At 47.1% G+C, this 18,092-nt stretch overlaps 1 protein-coding gene across 1 annotated transcript in view; it reads right to left on the reverse strand.

Moving 5' to 3' along the window:
- Positions 1-18,092, reverse strand: part of PAPPA (pappalysin 1) — a 236,897-nt gene that overhangs the window by 54,675 nt on the left and 164,130 nt on the right. Inside the window, exons 11-13 of the mRNA XM_045563088.1 lie at positions 9,843-9,956; positions 8,779-8,914; positions 6,278-6,491 (exon numbers count right to left, since the gene is read on the reverse strand). Of these exons, the coding sequence (XP_045419044.1) occupies positions 6,278-6,491; positions 8,779-8,914; positions 9,843-9,956 (464 nt within the window). The remainder of the gene's footprint in view (positions 1-6,277; positions 6,492-8,778; positions 8,915-9,842; positions 9,957-18,092) is intronic.

Here is an 18,092-nt window from a genome sequence, read left to right on the forward strand (position 1 = left end):
GTGGAAGTAATAAAAATGATTCATCCCTCAAGATGGTCAGCAGGGTGAAATGTCATCCACCCATTCGTCTATTCAATGCACCTTCACTGGGGGCCTACTGAGTACTGGACACTGTTCTAAACATCAGGGATACAGTGAGGGAGGGGACAAATAAGGTGGCTGTCATCCTATGAGTTTAAGGAGGGAGGACATGTGCCAAAGAGCAGTAATAAATGAGACCATTTACAATAGTGCTGTTTGTAGTAAAGGCATTAAAACAGGTGAAATTACAGAGGATGACAGCTGGGAGGACAGGACACTGCATATAGAAGGATCCATGAGGAAGGGACATTAGGACTAAGACCTAGATGAAATGGAGGGATCAGCCACACAAAAGTCTGGTGAGTCCCAAGTCCCAGGCAGAGTGAAGAGCAGTTCAAAGGTCCAGGACAGGATGGAGCTTGGCATGTTTGTAGAATAGAAAGGCCAATGTATGAGAAACACTTTGAAAACTATGATGCCCCATAAGAAGGTGGTCTTGTGACTCCGTCTCTTTCTGATACTGAAGAAAAATATTCCCTGGTCATGTGAATAACCTGACCAAAAGGTTTCACGGTCAGATGAGCATGGGCAGCATTGGAGACCAATCAGCTTTCTTTATCGCGGGACTTCTCAGAATCTTGAAAACTCTAATACATATTGAGGATTTCCCAAAGGAGCTAAGGTGTGCACTATTTTCCAAACTCTGATAAACTTTTTTCATGGGCATTTCTTAGGACTAATGTCTTCCAGGACACTCTTTGGGAAGTAAGGCATCCCTGCTTTGTCAGAACATCTGTCTGCACCTGGCTTGCAGGCTCAAAAACAGGAAGAAAAGGGATAAGGGAGGTAATGTGTGTCGGGCACTGGCCACTGTGCTTCACCTACGTCACCTTATTTGCATTCCACACAGCGACTCCTGAAGGTAGTGATATTATTCCCATTTTCAAGAACAGGAAACTGGGACTAAGAGTTTTAAATTGCTTGCCCAAGGGCACTCAGCTTGGACAAGAATTCCAGTGGAGATCTGCCAGTCTGTCCCCTACATCCCTGCTTTTTTCTTTGCTATCCTGTTGGGTGGAAAAGGTTGTGTGAACACACTGTCCAAAAACGATAAACATTACCCCAATTGACCCTCCCAAATAACTCCCTGTCACAGCCCTGTCATTTCTGAAACACAAAAACAAAAATCAAAACAAGAAGAGCAAAACAAAAGAAAAGGCTCTGCTTCATAAAAACAAGAATGAGGGAAGGATTTAATAACCCATGATGGACAGTCAATAAAAATAACAGAAGAGGAAAAAAAATTAAGACATTTCTCCCAAGGGAGGAAGGCGGCTGATTGGATGGATGGGGGAAGAGACTTTGGTAATTGTATTGATGAAATTCTCATGACTAGGCAAAGGTGGCAGTCCCCTGGCTGCAGAGCTAATCAGATACTTAAGAATATTTCTTTTCTTCTTACATACATACATATATATATTTATTTCTTTAATGTATTTACGTACAGACTCAGGTTCCATATGAGGGTAGAACCTTATGTGATGTGACAGCCAATCCCCCAACTGCTGTCCCCACTGTCTCCAACCATGCATAACAGAGGATACTGGGCAGTCCTGGAACCTGGACGAGGCCAGGAGTTAAAGGGCTGGTGAGGGCTCCTCTCCTGGATCTTTCCCTTAACCCAGGGCTTCACTCCTGTGGCTGCTACTTAGCTGCAATTACGCCATGGGGAAATGGAGATAATGACAGGCAGGTTGTTTATAAATCACTCTGGGCTGCTCAGATGAGGACAACAGAAAAGACAGGGTGTTCAACACTGAGAAATAAAGGGAAAACTGTTCTTGGTATCAACTCGGCAGGATCACTTGAAGTAAAACTGAGAGTCACTAAGATAGAAACATATTTTTCTGCCCAGAAACGAGACTGCTGGGGGAAGTGGTTCTAAAGGCTCTTCTACCCTGTGTTTCTAGGAGCCAGCACTGCGGGGTGGTGCGGAGGTAGGACTGGGAAGATTAGGAGATGCAAACTCAGTGGACTCCAGATCCAGGCAGACATCCTCAATGTCATGGTGAGCTGAGCGGGGTGTGCCAGAGGGAGGGCACGTGCCCAGCCAAAGCAACAGCAGGACTCATGCCCCAGTCCAAGGTGGCCTGGTGGGAGAGAGGGCCTGATGTTTTCAAATCTTCTGATTCCTTTAAAGAGTTCCAAGAAGAATTCTGGTTTTTAATATGAACTCTCCTGATATTCAAATATTGGCAATTAATTAAAGATGATACTAATGAGGACCAAACAAACAGAAATTGCCTATGGCCTAATCTGGCCTATGGGACAGGCTTGGAACCTCTGATGAAGAGGAAGGAGGACCAGACTCAGGAGAGCTAGATTCAAATGCGGGTCCTGCCCTCAATTTTTGGGGTGACTTCAGGCAACTCACTTTCCTTGCCTGGACCTTAGTCTTCCCATCCTCAAATGAGGGTGTGGAACCAGGTAGTCCTTGAGAGTCCTCCCACCTTTCAGGTGTCATGGTTCTATGAGGACAAAACAGCAGAGGTATATAATTTCAAAGCCCCCTGAACTGGGAAAAAGTAGGCTTTGACAATCCCAAGTATTGACAAGGACATGGAGCAAAGGAACACTGGCATGTCACTGATGGGAGTGTGAGTTGCACAGCGTTTTGGAGAAGAGTCAAGTAGTATCCAATACAGTCAAAGACACATACACACTTAGGCACAGCAGTTCTACTTGCAAGTGTAACACACAGACTAGTGATTTCCAACTGATGTGCTGAGAGGCACTGATCCCTTTGTGGGTTGGGGAGGTTGGATGAGGTTGTGGGCAGCAATCTGAGCAATCCGTGGTCTCTGGCTATAAGCAGCTTCATTCTGGGTTCCAAATCCTATCAACAAATTCCTATATAGTCATCTAATGGGATATTCCACACATGGGGTGTTATCAGCATGCAGTCTAAGAACACTTGGCTCCAGTTTATGAGCACCTCTTGCAAACCATGCCTTCCACCCTGGCCGTGAGTGCCCCTTGCAAACACCGTCTAGGTCCACCCCAGCTGCAAAGAGTTAATCTAGCCATGTGAAAAATTTATTTCCCCTCCAAGTTGGCCTTCTAAAAGTGAACTCTCTATGAGAACTGCCTCTCTCTAGGTAGTCTCGTATGTAGAAACCAGGAAGAGTTTGAGGTAGAGGAAGAAAGAAAATGTGAAAAATAAAAGGGCAGGAGGAAAAAAGGAAATAAGAAAAGAAAGAAGGAAGAAATGAAAGGAGAAGGAAGGAAGGAAGGAGGGATGGAAGTTAACTATCTAAACACATGGCTCATTGAATTTTATAATAAACTGTTCAATTTCTGTTTAGAACTACAAGGATGTATGGATGTGATGTGCTTGCACACATGCGTGTGTGTGTAAGAGGGAGACACACACTGGAGTCTCAATATCATGACTGTAGCTTTTCTCATTGAAGAAGCCCCCCCTACAGCCCCCACCTTTCCTTCTTTCCCCAACTCGATGTGGAGCTGAGATTTGGCTAGAATTCCACAACTGAAACTCTCATTTGAAACCTGATCCCATTTTCCTGGGTCTCTGAATTTATACCAAGTACCTCAAAGGGACTGGTGACCCTTGAACCTAGGTCAAAACATGCCACCTGAATTGATTTTGCTAGAGTGAGTTGCTTGAAGTCACCCAACAAATTGAGGGCAGAACCTTCACTGGAATCTAGCAGCCCACTAGATATCACACTGCTCTCAGGATAAGAAAAAGAAAAGGAGGAGGAAACCAAGGAAAGAGGGGAAGGGGAAGCTGGAGGGGCTGGGAGGTGGGGAGGGTGGAAGAGAGGGAGAGGTGGAGGGAGGAGAGGACGGGGTGGGTGGGAGGGGAGGGGAGAAACAGTACCTTTCACTACCTAGGAAGCAGCTGAGAGTGGGATGTTTCTACTACAACCAGCTGAAATTTGTGCTATAAAAAGTGATGCTATTTACCTTGAGGTTTTGAGAATGAAGACAAATATCCCACAGCTTTTTACAGTGGTTGCTTATTTTTCTTTCCTTTCCTCCTTGTTTGTTTGTTTCCATGCGTTTGCACCTTTGCAGAGTCCTGCCTGCTTTGGTAAGTGGCCCTTCAGCTGCCATGAACAGCTGGCAGCTGTCCCCTCTGCCTCCCACCAGGGCATTCAGAGGAAGGTCCTGCAGCCCTGCAGCCTCAGCCCTCAGAACTCAGCCTGTGCCAGCCTGGTCCAAGCTCGGGGACAAGCCAGCCAAAGTCCCCAGGGCTGCATCTCCATCCCTTCACTCAGAGACTCACTGAGTAAATGCTCACACGTGACCAGTCGTGAACATTCTTCTCTGCTACCTGTGCCTTGCTCCAGTGGGCAGAGCATGGCTTTCAGGGACAGGCCAAGCAGGATTTTGCCTCTTACTGCCTGGATGTCGGTGACTCACTCACTCTGTTTCTCTGAGCCATACCTCCCAGACAGGTGTCATGATGAAATGAGATAATGCTCCTACCTACCTTCCCTAGCTCTTGGGAATCACAGACTATTAGAACTGGGGAAAAAAAAAAAAACAGAACATGCAATCCATGATCATCATTTTACAGATGGAGGAACTGAGGCTGAGAGAGGTGGAATGGCTGATCACTGTCATGCAACTGGGCAGAGACAGGGCAACACTTTGCCCTAGCTCAATGTTCCTCCTATAATCAGTCAAAGAACTCAGCAAATACAGATCGATTGATTTGTTTCAGAAGCTAAACCCTTCTTACTGTTTACTTAGGGCACAGGAACTGTACATTAAGAATCCAGAGAAGGCACTGCTGGCCTCAGTCAACTTGTGGATGGGCAGGATGGCTGGTTAGGGATGGGGCAGCGCTGAGGGAAGGGAAAAGGGCTGATGGATTTCCACTGACACTGTTTCCCTGGGCTCTGAAAATTAACTTATTTTTATAGAGTCTGGAGAACAAGGGACAAAAGAGTCCTCTTAGAGTGAAACATGACAACGTGATATTTAAGGAGCTCTTGCCTCCGGATGATTGCGACAGACTTTGCACAACAGAAGCTAGAGACAGTGGGTGCTAAACAATGTGGATTTTGCAACCACCTTTTGTGTCCTCTGTGGTAGCAGGGGTGTGGGAAAGACTGGTGTCCTCCTGCTCTCCTCTCCTTGCCCCCAGGTGTAGAGGGCAGGGCTGTGTCAGCTTGCAGAGGGCCTCCCTCTGGGTTGGGGGGGGGACTAAGGAAACGACAACCCCTCCTTTCTCCCTCTGGATCCTATTAAACAAACTCGAGAGATGCTGTGCAGCTCCGGACCAGTTATTCCCCTCTCTGGGCCCTGCAATCCTGGGTGGTGACACAGGAGCTTGGGCATGTTGGATGCATGACATGACCTCTGAGGCTTCTTCCAGCTCTAATTTTAAGAGCTTTACACAGAATTCTGTGCAGAGAAGCACCCCCATCATATCAAAAAATGGTTAGAAATATTCTTCATTAATATGATATTATCCACTTCTTCCAAAAGAGAAAACTGAGACTCAGAAGAAGGAAATAACTTGTCCAAGGACACACATTCAAGAAGTGGTAACTTGGAGACTTAAGCCCAAGTGAGAGTATTCTTCTTAAGAAACACCTTAACTCCCCATCCGACCAGCCCCTGGCTCCAAACTGCATTAACGGATGCCAGATCAAAAGCATTGATGAAGTGACATTACGTAGTTAAAAGACAGGCTCCTAGGGCACTTGTGGGATCTTAGGGGTTAGGCTTGCAGAAGACATAGAGGTTTCACCCATCACTTAAATACACAGTGAACTGGGATGAAGCAAAGACCAGTCTCACTCCACCCGCTCAACTGAGCACAGGTATGCCTCCTGCCCCTGCCACCCGGGAAGCAGAATGTTCCAGTATTTCAGAGCTGAGAGAGAGCTAATCCCCCTGTCCTCTCTTTGCTCGGATGTGCACATTGAGGCCCAGAGAAGGAAACGGATGTTTCCAGGATCCGCCTGCAAGCTATTGTCAACTCTGCTGCTGCACGCCAGGCAAGGAAGGTTCTCCTTCCACCACGCATCCCTGCTTCCCTCAGTAGCCCCAGGAATTCAGAGTTTTATGGGCCGCTCGAGCCCAAAGGCACAGCCTGCCAGAGGCTGGAGGACAGAGAAGGGAGAGACACACAGACTTTTCAGAGCAACACAAACGGCCACCCAGCTTCCGAATCGCACTGTCTCCACAGGGCTGCCACCGGCCCAGGGTCCCTTACCTCTGCTCGGCAGGGCTGTAGGTCTCCCCTCTCTGGCAGCTGCTCAGGGTGACAGGGTCAAAGTTGTCGAAGGAGCGTAGGGCCACCCCCGAGATGGCGACCAGGGGCGAACTGAAGCTCACACGTACCGCCTGGCTGTGGTAGAAGGGCTGGCTGAGGTCATGGACCACAGGGATAATCAGGGGATTGTTCCTGCAGCTCAGGACATGGACGCCTGTCAGGGGAGACAGAGGGGCCGAGGGGCCAGGCTCATTACTCAAGGGCAGTCACGCCCTCCCCCACGGGCCCTTCCCGAAGCCCCCAGACCCTTTCATGTCACGGCACAAAAGCACCATTGGGCGGCCGGTGAGGATTTTGAGTCTGATTGAAAGTTTCTTTGTCTGCCCTTTTTTCTTGGTTCCAAATCTTTCCAATCCCCCTGCCTCCCTGCCCCCTAAGCTTCCCCTTCACCTAGCGCCCAAAGTCCCTCTCCCTCCCCCGAAGGGCCACCCCTCTGCCAAGCATCCCGGCCCTGCCTCCCTCCCACATTGCTGCGGGGCTTGATGGTCTGAGTTGCTGGTTTTCAGGCTGCCTGCCTGGCCAGTCACAAAGCAGATGGAAATAATTCATACCAACGGCCCTTCCCAAGGTAGAAAGGTAAGAGGTCCACCCTCGTAAGTCATCTGTGGACCTAGGAGCAGCCCCATGAAGGAAGGACCTGGTGCCCAGTGTACAGGGGAGACAGAAGTGTGGGCAGGGGGTGGCTTTCTAGACAAGCACTGCAGCACAGCCGCAGCACCAAGTCCACAGAGAACCCAAGCTGGGCTCACTCCTGAGTCCTGGGTTCTTCCTAGTCCAGGCAGCAGGCCCCCAGGCTTCCAGAAGGAAGGGGAAGGGGGGAGGGAGAAAAGGTACATCCAGGGGGCAGGGAATGGAGTTGGCAAAGGGAAGCTGGCTCTGGGGCTTGGGGACCTGGGTTCACACGCTGGTGTAGCCCCTTCCTAATGCCGGGACTCCAGCAAGCCCCTAAAACTCATTTTCTACATTCACAAAACAGCATGGTCCTAACCACATCCCGCCGGGCTTGCCATGCTGGGAAAGTTCTCCACGGGGCTGTGATGCCCTGTGACGCCCCTGCTGGGAATGTCGGGGTGCTGAGGCCCCGGGAAGGTGTCTGGGCAGGAAATGTGGAAAAGCCTCGGGCCTCAGAGGCAGGACCCAGGGAGCTTCTGTGGACCAGGACTGTCCCCCACCCCACTGGAATATGTGTCCCCAGAGCCCTTTGCAATGACAGGACAACTATGAAAATATTTGCTTCTCACTTAAGGAAATTTCCCAGGAATCCAGATAAGTCCAGGGGGGTTTTCTTTCCCTTCCTTATTAATATGTTCCCCCCTTGCCTTTCAAACCAACTAAATAAATAAGCATAAAAAACAAAAACAAAAAACCCTCCCTGCTCCCTTGGCTTTTATCTGACCCTGAAATGACCCCTTGCCTGCTTGCTTCATACAGGTCTTTGAAATGAGCTCTCGGCAGACGGGTGTGGGCACAGCTTTGAAGTCCAGGCTTCAGTGCTGGCCTGGAATTCCAGACACTCGGAATGGCTGCCCAGAACTCTCCAGGGTAGGTTGGAAAAGGGAGGATGTCATAGGAATTTCTTAGTGCCAACAGGAATTTCTCAGTGCCAGGGCTTGTGCGGGGCACGGCCACAGCAGTGTCAAATGACATCCCACTCTGACTGCAAGGTGGACATCGTTGTCCTTGCTGTGCACATGAAGAAAGCGAGGCTCTCCGTGCAGGGCTGAGGTCGAGAGGACCGCTCACCGTCTCAAGGGAAGTGAGTGGCAGGGACAGGATTCAAACTGTGGCTCTCAGTCCTGGAAGCCTTTCCTCTAGACCACATTGCATGTGGTATTCAACAGGGTGGACAAGTGACAAGCCTGGCCCTTGTCCTCCTCCTTGGCCCTGTCCTCAGGGCAGCTTCTCAATAGGTAAAACCTGACTTCTCACCTGATCAAAAGGTATCTCATTCCCCCTCCCATGGGCGACTTGTCTAGAGGTTGTGCTGGAGACATGGCAGCCACGTGGGGGGTTTCATGGATGCCTCAGGTTGCAGGTTTACGATTCTGAAAACTGACTACTCAGTCCTTACCTGCTGTGTGACCTGGGGCCTCTCGGTACCTTGCTCTGGGTTTCAGGTGCATGCACGATGGGGAATGGCCCTTACTCTGCCTCCTTCCCAAGTCTTTTGGGGATCACATGGGATGCCTGAGGTTAAAAGTCTCAGCAAAGGGAGAGACCCAAGGGAGAGCTTTGCTATAGCCCCATTATCCCCATGTCTGCCAGATCTAGGTTTCTCTGGGTACAGAGCCACATCTTGACTGTAGGGCAACCAGAGTGCCCAACAGAAGGAGGAGGAGAAAGGACGGAAGAGCTCACTCTAAGATGCTCCTCACAACCAACCATGGTGGCAACCTGGAGGCAGGTGCAGGACCATCCCAAACCCAGGAGAACATGCTCACCTAGATCGTGGCTCTGATCTTTGGTATCAAGCAGCTGCACGCTGATGGTCTCCTGCTTTTGGTCTCCATAGTATGTGCCATCAGTCACCAGGTGGACAATCACAGCTGCAGCAACCATCGGCTGAGAAAAATATGCCTGGAATCGAGAAGATGCAGGAGAGTCACATGTGCAGGGGAAGGCAGCTGCACTGTGGGGGACTCGAGGAGAATCTTCCACCGTAGGAGCCAGGAGGGGAAGGAGGCGGCAGTGAAACCTGACGGGGGGGAGCGCAGGCTCTGAGATCAGAGACCTGCTCCAGTCCTGGCTCTGTGTCAACCTGACTGAGTGACACGGCATGAATGGCTGGGCCCAAGTACTATAATGCTGAAATGGTGGATCAAAAAGACAAAACTCTGCATCACAAGATTCATGTGAGTTTCCAGCAAGATAATGGGAGTAAAGTGTCTAGCACAGGGCCTGGCACACACTAAACCCCCCCCCCAAAATGGTACTTATTATTGTCTGTCACTTGTCCACACCAGCCTCTGCACTAGGCATGGGGGAGACAAAGCTAAACAAGACATGGCCCTTGCATTTCTGGGAACTGGGTGGAATTCAAAGTAGGTTAGTGACACACAAACAAAAATGCAGTGGCATCTATGATCCTTAGGAAGAAAGATCCACAGACAGCTTGGTAACACCATGTGACAAGTACCATCACGTTAGTGACCAAACGTGCAGGACAAGAAGGGAGAGAATATTCACTTCTTTCTGTGGGGATCAGTAAAGACTTCAAGGAGGAGAAGATAATTTTAAAAGGCCTTGAACAATGAATAGGAGTTCCCAGGCAGACAAAAGGTACCCAAGCTCTTTGCCAAAATGAGAGTTGGTTGAGTCAGGGCACTCCATAAACAATTAAGGGATTCCATTTCAGGAAGCATCACATCGCTAAGTGTTTGGTTCCCTGTTCTTACAATTAACACCCTCGGCAGGTAGACAAACCACCTTAAGCGAGGGTCATGGGAGTCAGCGTTTCCTGCGAGCTGCTGTAGGAGACTCCAGGGCTCTCGCAGCATGGGCTTACCCGGAGCCAGAAGGTGGTCTGCGCCAGCTGGGAGTAGGGGTAGCTGATGGTGCAAGGGTACCAGGCATGCTGGGAAAGGCCTTCGCTGAGATCGATTACCTTGGTTCGACACACCTGAAAAAAGATAAAGAAAAAAAAAAATAATGTGTTAGAGGGTCTCAGAAGTTCAATTAAATTCAATTTGACAAACCTTTGCTGTTCACCTATTTTGTTCTTGGCAATGCAGGAAGAAACAGAGATGGATAGACAGGATCTGCTCACATTCTAATGTAGGTAACACTCAAACTGTTAAGGAAATAGTAGATAACATAAATTTTGGTGACAGAGGTGACAGAGACATTCTCATGGAGACAAATCCTGGAGGAGTTGATATTTGAGTTGGGCCTGGAAGAACAGGATACGGATAAGAGGAAAAGCATTGCAGGTAGAGGGAACAGAAACAAGCGCTCAGAGGAAAACAGAAACCCAGAATGCTTAGGATGTGACAAACTGCCTGGTATTACTAGACCTTGGAGAATGTGGCAGAAAGGCAGGGTGAGGGATTGGATCTCACACAGTCTTAACCGCCAAATAGACCATTGTAGAATAAATACGTAAATTGCTCTCAGAGCTGTGTTAACACCAGAGAAAAACTGTGAGACTATGAGCATGTGCTTCCCCATCACCAAAGAAAATCAATTTCATCACTTTACACGCATACATAAACATACACTCATTCTCAATGATAGATAAATATCAGTGTTAAAAGAAATAGGAAACATTTATAGACAAGTAGAATTCTTTAAACTTAGGGGTTTCTTGCATAATCAAATGTCATTTCATTTATTGGCTCATTCGTTCAGTCAAATGATATTTATTGAGTAACTACTATTTGCCAAACACTCTGGGACAAAATGGCAGAAAAGTCAGATGCTGAGGAGCTCAGACCTGCAATATGTGCAGATATTGATCAAGTAATTACACGTACATACATAACTATACACTGAGAAAAGCTGTATGAGGGAAAAAGTATAGGAACAACTGAGTTGTTCCTGAGATCGGTCAGACCTTTGGCAAAAGGTCGTCCCCAATTAGTGCTTTCCGTCTGATCTCTAACGTGTCTCCTCTTTCAGAACTTCCCGGTGCACTTGGGGCTATCATCTCACATCTCCTGGTTGCAATCTGCTCATCTGAAAAAGTACGGCTGACCTAGAGAACTCTAAGGATCTTATACACTATGAAAATAAATCAGAGATAATCTATTCTCAACCAGTGACAAACACGCAAGCACATTAAAACACACAAAAATGAAAAGAAAGGAAATGAGAAAAATTACATACAAGGATCGAGGATTTCCATTCCTGCAATATGTATAGTAGCGAAAGATTAGAAATAGTCTACACGCTCATCTGCTGGGGAAAGAATGCATAAAATACGAAAATTTCACATGATAGAATTTTATATGGCAGAGGAATATTAAGAGGAATGAACTAGATATACATATTCAGAGATGATATAAAAATATTTAACACTTGGCTCAGTGTGAGCCCTGGCCAATCAAAGTGGAAGCTGAGTTCATAGACATCAACAAGGAGCTATCACAAAATCATAACACTGAGTGAAAAAAAGAAAGCAAGTGCAAATGGATGGGTATATTATGATGCCATTTATAAAAAGCACACAAGAGCAAAACTACAAATTGCCCAGAGATCCATAGGAATTAAAAATGCAGTAGAAAAGCATACCTCAAATTCAGTGTAATAGTTGTTTCTGGGGTTAAGGAAGGGGAATGGTACTTGGGGTTAAGAACAAATGAGATTTCATCCTTCTCTACAGAGTGTTATTTCTTTTACAGAGAGAGGCTTGAAGCAAATATGACAAAATTTGCATAGTTGTCAATTTCAGGTAGTGCATACACCTGGTATATAATACATACATACCTGGAATACATAATCGTTTTGGTTTACATCATTGCATATAATTTTATGCATTTTTTTTAAAAACTCCAAAAAATTGGTTTAGAGAGCCATTAAAAATAATCAGAATCAATGTCCCTAACAACGTATTCCATTATTCCTAACAATACGTTCCATACGGTGGGCTCCAATAAACTGGACTGGGTCAGAATCTCCTGGCAGCCAACCCTTCTGACTCTTGGTATCACCAGGGTTTCCTTACTGACAATCCCATCTATACTCCATGCTATATTCCATGCTGGGAATCCCATCTATAAATACGCTAGAACTCAAATACCCCTCTCTCCACCATTTCTTCGGATGACCCTGGCTTCTGGGAGCTCTCGGAAAACATCGAGTCTGAGTTCTCTTTACAATAGTGAGACACTAATCAAAGTCCAGCCAGAACACATGGCTGCATCATGATCTGCAATTGCAAGCATTCATGATTTTACCTTTAAATAAACCTTTTTTGGAGTAATTGTACCTTTATAGTTGCAAAGATAATACAGAGAGCTTCATATACCCTCCACCTGGTTTCCCTTTGTGTTAACATCTTCATCAATTCATCTTTAAAACCTCAAATAGGAGAAGATAAGTTTCTTAAGCAACTCTGGAGAGCCACAAGATGTCACTCAGGAAATGGTGCTGTAGTGGAAAGCTGGCTTTGGATTGAGGAGACCTGCTCCACGCTCACTCACAATTCGATGTGTAATTGTGGATAAGGTATCTCGTCTTTTCGGATCTCAGTTTATCTTGCACATTTGAAGGTTGGATTAGTTGTAGGTTTTCGGGTGTCTTTCATGCATTCTTAGGGTTTCGTGGAGATGTCAGCCTGGGGGTCAGGATGTGGAGAAGGTCTGCTCAGTCCCCACTCTACCATTTCAACTGGAGCATCTCCACTCATCTGTTTCCTATATCGAGCTGCCTGATAATATTTCATTTAAGAAAAGAGCTTCACTGCTTTAAAAACATAGAAAAGTACTGAAATGCATTAACTGCCAAATTAATGGAATTGCTGGGAATATAACATTAGTTCCCTAAATATCATAGGTAACTTCTTAAGGACAATAAAGTTACCAGGAATCAAGTAGCCCATTGTCTAGGAAGTAGGCAACGGCTTCAGTTATTCAAATCTCTAGAAGCCTAATACAGAGACTAGGGGTAGAACATACCCACTTTAATGTGTTGGAAGACGTTTTCAAGTTTATTTATTTTTCGCAAAAACAACTGGGACGGGGCTTAGGCAGATCTGCCAGTGGATTGTGTTACACTTTACAACAGTGTGAGACTTTGCATAAACTATCCATGGCATTTGAAATCCAGGCCAGCAATTCGACATGTATATCATTTTGGAATTCTTTCCCTTTGTGTTCCTCGCTGCCTGTCTCCCAGCAGAGCATGGTGGATCACATCTCTCCGTGCTAGGCTGGGGGTTTTATCGGTGCATCTAAAGCATTCACGGTCAGAGAAGTCTCCGACATGAACAAAGCCCTCTTATTGCTTAAATATGATTTCCTCTTATCTTGTCAGCTCTATCAGTGCTAGACAGGGTTTTAGTGGAACATGCTGCTGTGATTTTATTCTTCTGTTTTCCTATTTAGTTTTGTGTTTGTTTCAGGCTGGCTGCTATTCTGACCAGGGACAGTCAAAGCAGATCAGAGAGGAACGAACAAATCCAGCTGAACCTTTGCCCAAAGCCCTAGTTGATCTTAAAGTCATCTGTGTTCCTGGGGAGGTGGAGGGAGGCTGGAAAGGAAAGGAGGAACGAACCCTCCCGAGCCTCCTGCTTTTATAGACATTGCATGAATTTGCTCATTCAGCAGCCATTTACTGAGAGCGTGCGACACTCGCCAGGCTCCAGAGCACTGACAGTAAAAGAGCTTGGCCCAAGACACAGGTTGGCTGCTAAGCACACAGGTGTGACCCTGAGGTGACTGATTCTATGGGGATGCTCTGTTTTCATCCACCTACTTTTTTGCACTTCCAAAAAACAAAATCCAACTGCACAAAGCATTGCTGGGCAATGTCGATTTTACTGAACATTTTGTGAGGAGACATGTAGGAGAGTTACATCACACACCCCAGTAGACTCTTAGGCTCTCCCTACTATCACTCCAAGTTCGTCTTCACTCATCATCTCCTCTCCTCCAGTTTCCCCAGTGACACTGGCTGCAGGGACATCCTCCTCTAATCTCTCAACATCCTCCCCTAATCTGTACATCTCTCAAGTCTCCTGCAGATCCATACTATCCTCCCCTCAATCTCCACTCTGCACCCCAATTCCTCCTAATGATGCTGAGTCTCTCCCCAGCCATCCATCCCCAGAGATGTCAGGGGGTTGAACGCAGTAACCTCCCTTTCCCTCTCTGTCACACTGGTATGAATAAGACCCGCTCCCTCCTATCACACATCAAGCATACTCCAGAAACACTAGCGGAAGGGGGAAATGAGTAGTTACTAATCAACAGGCATAGGTTTCAGTTAAGCAAGATGAATAAGTTCTAGAGATCTTACAGCATTGTGTCTATAGTTCACAATAATGTACTGCATACTTTGAAACTTGTTAAGAGGGTAGATCTCATGTTGTGTTCTTATCACAATAAAATGATTTTTTAGATGCAAGCATGACTTTGAAAGACTAAAATATCGCTATTCACTGAATGAAGGAATACATTAATAAAGAAATGATCAGGTGAAGGGATTATAAAAGAAATTCATATAGCGCTGCTGGTTTAAGAGCAGATATGGTTGGGCTGACAAGCACACTCCCCTAGGTCCTCTCAGGGTTGGAGGAGGGATTACACAGCCTCTTGCTGATTAATTTATGGACAGAGAACTCGCGCCCCTTTATAGACAATCCAATTTACCTTTGGACAGTCCTTTCTAACAGAGGGAGAGATGTCTGCTTATACTTTCTCCTACTCTTTCCTCTAAGTAGCAATGCCTATATGCTTTCTTATTTTAGAGTTGTAGAGTTAGAAGGCACTTGAATAGATTATCTGCTGAGGCCATTCCCTTGCAGCAGTCAAGAGAGGGGAGGTGTCTTGCACAATAATGCACACCCAGTTAGGGGCAATATTGCCATGCAAATGTAAAGGTTTCTGTCTCCCAGAATTAGTGCACTTTTCTCATTTATGTTCTGAAACTTCGTGAGCCTAACTTTGCGATGTAGAACCATCCCCGGTGAGATTTCTTGCTCCTTCCCCCAGAAATCATGACAAAAATAACAGATAGCAATCCTACTGCCCTCTCTCTTCTCAGGAACCTCGGCCCCGGGGTCTGTTAGGGAGGCTGAGCCGGTTACTGCTTGTTGTCCTCATCTTAGCACCTGCAGGAACCACGGGGCAAGTGACCACTTTCCACTTGGCTTGAAGGAGACCTCTCATCGTTAGCAGAATCCCTTAGACTCTCCATCACATTCAGAGAAATCTGTGTTTACTTCAAATACCGCCCTTGGGAAATGGGAGAGCTGGACTAATGCCAGCTGTGGTGCCTGTTAGCTGAACATTTCTCGGACCCTGGGATTCCCCCTGCGGGGAATGCAGTGGCTGTGCTGAGTGGCCTCGATGCACCCCAGGAGCCTAAGGGCCCCACGGGCATAATATCCACTAAGGGTCTCACAGGCACAGTATCATCCAACCCTGACAGTTAATCCGTGAGATGGGCGTCACTTGTTTTGCTGTTGAGGAAAATGAGGCACAGAGGTGCTGAACAACTCCTTCAAGGTCACAGAACCAGTTGCACATCCCAGTTGGGATCTGGACTCTGATTGCTCTGATTCCATATTCCCGTGTGCTCAACTGCAAAGCAACGATTGCTGCTTGGGCGTGGCTGAAACCTCAGCTTCCTCTGAAGGAGAAGAGGGCACCAGTGACCACTCTGCCTCCACTCCCTCCACATCCATTCCCTGCTCCAACTGGTCCCCACGATTCACTTTCCAAAGTGAGAACCAAGCCATATCACCCTGTTCTTGTCCACCCCTCCAGGCTGCCTGTGGTGCTCAGGATGGAAAGTTCCCTTGACACAGCTTAGAGAGGCCTTTGGGAGCTGGTTTTGGCCACTTGTACCAACTTCCTTGCTGGCAACCCTCCCTCCCTACACAGCAGCCTGGCATCCACACAGTGATGCTTCCTTCTCACTGGACAACTTTCTCCCAAGTGTCATGGACTCCCCCTCCCAAGTGCTGGTGCCCTGACATCCCCCCACCGCTCTTGCCTGCCCATTTTGTGAAACACTACACACACTTCAAAGCCAGTCTCAAATATCACCCCTACTCTGAAAGCTTTTACTCACTGCCCAGGCAGAATTAATTGCTCTCTTATACGTCCATATAGTTCCTTATATATACCTCAGTTACAGCACTTGTCAAGTTAGATTACGGTTGTTTAGAATCCAGTCTTATCCCTTTAAACTCTAAAGATTTCCAAGGTGAGAACCATGTTTTATTTATCCTCAAATAAATCCAAGCAGATTTCCCAGCACATAGGAAATAAAAGGTGCCCCGTGGATAACAGCAGCAGCAGCAGCGACGTATATCAAGTGCCTATTCTAGGCAGGGCACTGTTTTAAGGACTCTGCATGTAGCAAATCATGCAATGCTCACAACTCTGTAAGGCAGGTATTATTATTATACCGATTTTATGGGTGAGGAAATTGAGGCCCAGTCATTTAATCTCACACAACTAGTTAGTGGTAGAACCAAAATTCAAATCCAGGCATGAATTCAGCCCACACTCTGAACCATAGATGTTAACTTTAAAAGGGCCTGCCTGCATATCTCTCATCTGTTATGAGAATCTAACGAGGGAATGGATATATTTGTGCCAGGTGAGTCTTAAATCCCAGCCACATGGAAGAGGGACTTGAGATTTCTCCTTGTTGCCTTCTCCTGGGGCTCCTGAAATAGAAGCTGCTTTGATGGACCAAAACAGGCCTTTGCAGGTCTGCGTTGGAGGGGAGTGATATGGTAGAAAGAGCCCCGGATTGCCAAGGCTCCAAGGTCCGCAGGCAGAGGGACCTGCCTCCTAGAACTGCCTCAATTGCTCACTTTCTCTGACACTCACCCTTCCCGGTTACAGAAAGACAGAGTAAGATGAATTCATCTCCAAAGGGCTTTTCAACCCTGACATTCTGCCAGCTTTTGCTTTTCAGCTTCTTCCAAGTGAACACTGCAGAAGAGAATGTTGACTCTGCAGTGAAGTGTGAAGCAGCAAAGAAACAAACAAAACCACAGGGCATCCAGGTGAAAGCCCTGTCGACCCCTGAGACTCGCGGGTCCCCTGTCTCTGTGACTCTGAAGCTGAAGGCTAATTTCCCAGCCACCTTTTCTGGCACAGACAACCAGAAGCGTAACATAAAAGTTTACTGCGGCCATTCCAACAGTATATTTTCTGTTTTCTTTTCTTTTCATTCGTGTCTGCAATTGCATGATACGAAAAAGCTGGGGAAGTTCTTCATCCAGAGCTTTGAGATCATTGGATGTCTAAGCGAAAAGGATCTGACAAATCCTTATTGCAACCATCACATTCGATAGATGGAGAAACAGAGCCCATTGGAGAGGGGAGAGGCTGGCTTGAAGACACTCAGTAAGCTCCTCTGCGACAGGCCAGGATGTCTGGCGGTCACTGGGGGTGCCAGGTCTGCGGAAACAGAGGGCGGCTCTGTGGCTCCAGGACCTGGGGACTCTCGTCCACTCTGCGCTGCCAGCCGCTACATCCAGCAGCCACCTCCAAAGCCCCCTCCTTTGCAGAAGACTGCTTTCAATTAGAGGAGTTAACGATGTCTTGCTTTCAAAGGGTTTTTAAAATCCAGTTTATCTTCCACCCACACACGATGTACACAAAGGCAGGGAGACGGAGGGAGAACAGGGGGAGCAAGGGCTCTGGTATTTTCCCACACAGGGGACATGCCATGAGGTTTCTATTGAATTTCGATTTTACAGATTTACATGCCCTTTTGTCAATCACGGGAGGGAGGAAGTGCTCGCCAAACCTCCAGTCCATCCTCTTCAATTTCCTTTTTCCACCCAAAGGGACCTGCCAGTGGGTCTCATGGAAAAAGAGGAAAAGGAGTAGGGAGGCTGAGGGTGGGGATGCACACTGACAATAACAATGCACGCAGATGCACACGTGTGCGCACGCACACACATACACACACGCAGAGCCAGGCGGTGTTTCCCAACATTTCTCCTTCGGCCACATTTTAACCTCAGGCTTGCAGTTCCGATGCCAAGTTATTTCCCCAAGAATTGCAAGGGTGTAAGAGGGGCAGGAGTTGATTCCTTGATATAAACCACCAGGATCCAGGGGTCCTG

The sequence above is a fragment of the Lemur catta genome, chromosome 10 (assembly GCF_020740605.2).
Source record: "Lemur catta isolate mLemCat1 chromosome 10, mLemCat1.pri, whole genome shotgun sequence".
NCBI classification, from domain to species: domain Eukaryota; kingdom Metazoa; phylum Chordata; class Mammalia; order Primates; family Lemuridae; genus Lemur; species Lemur catta.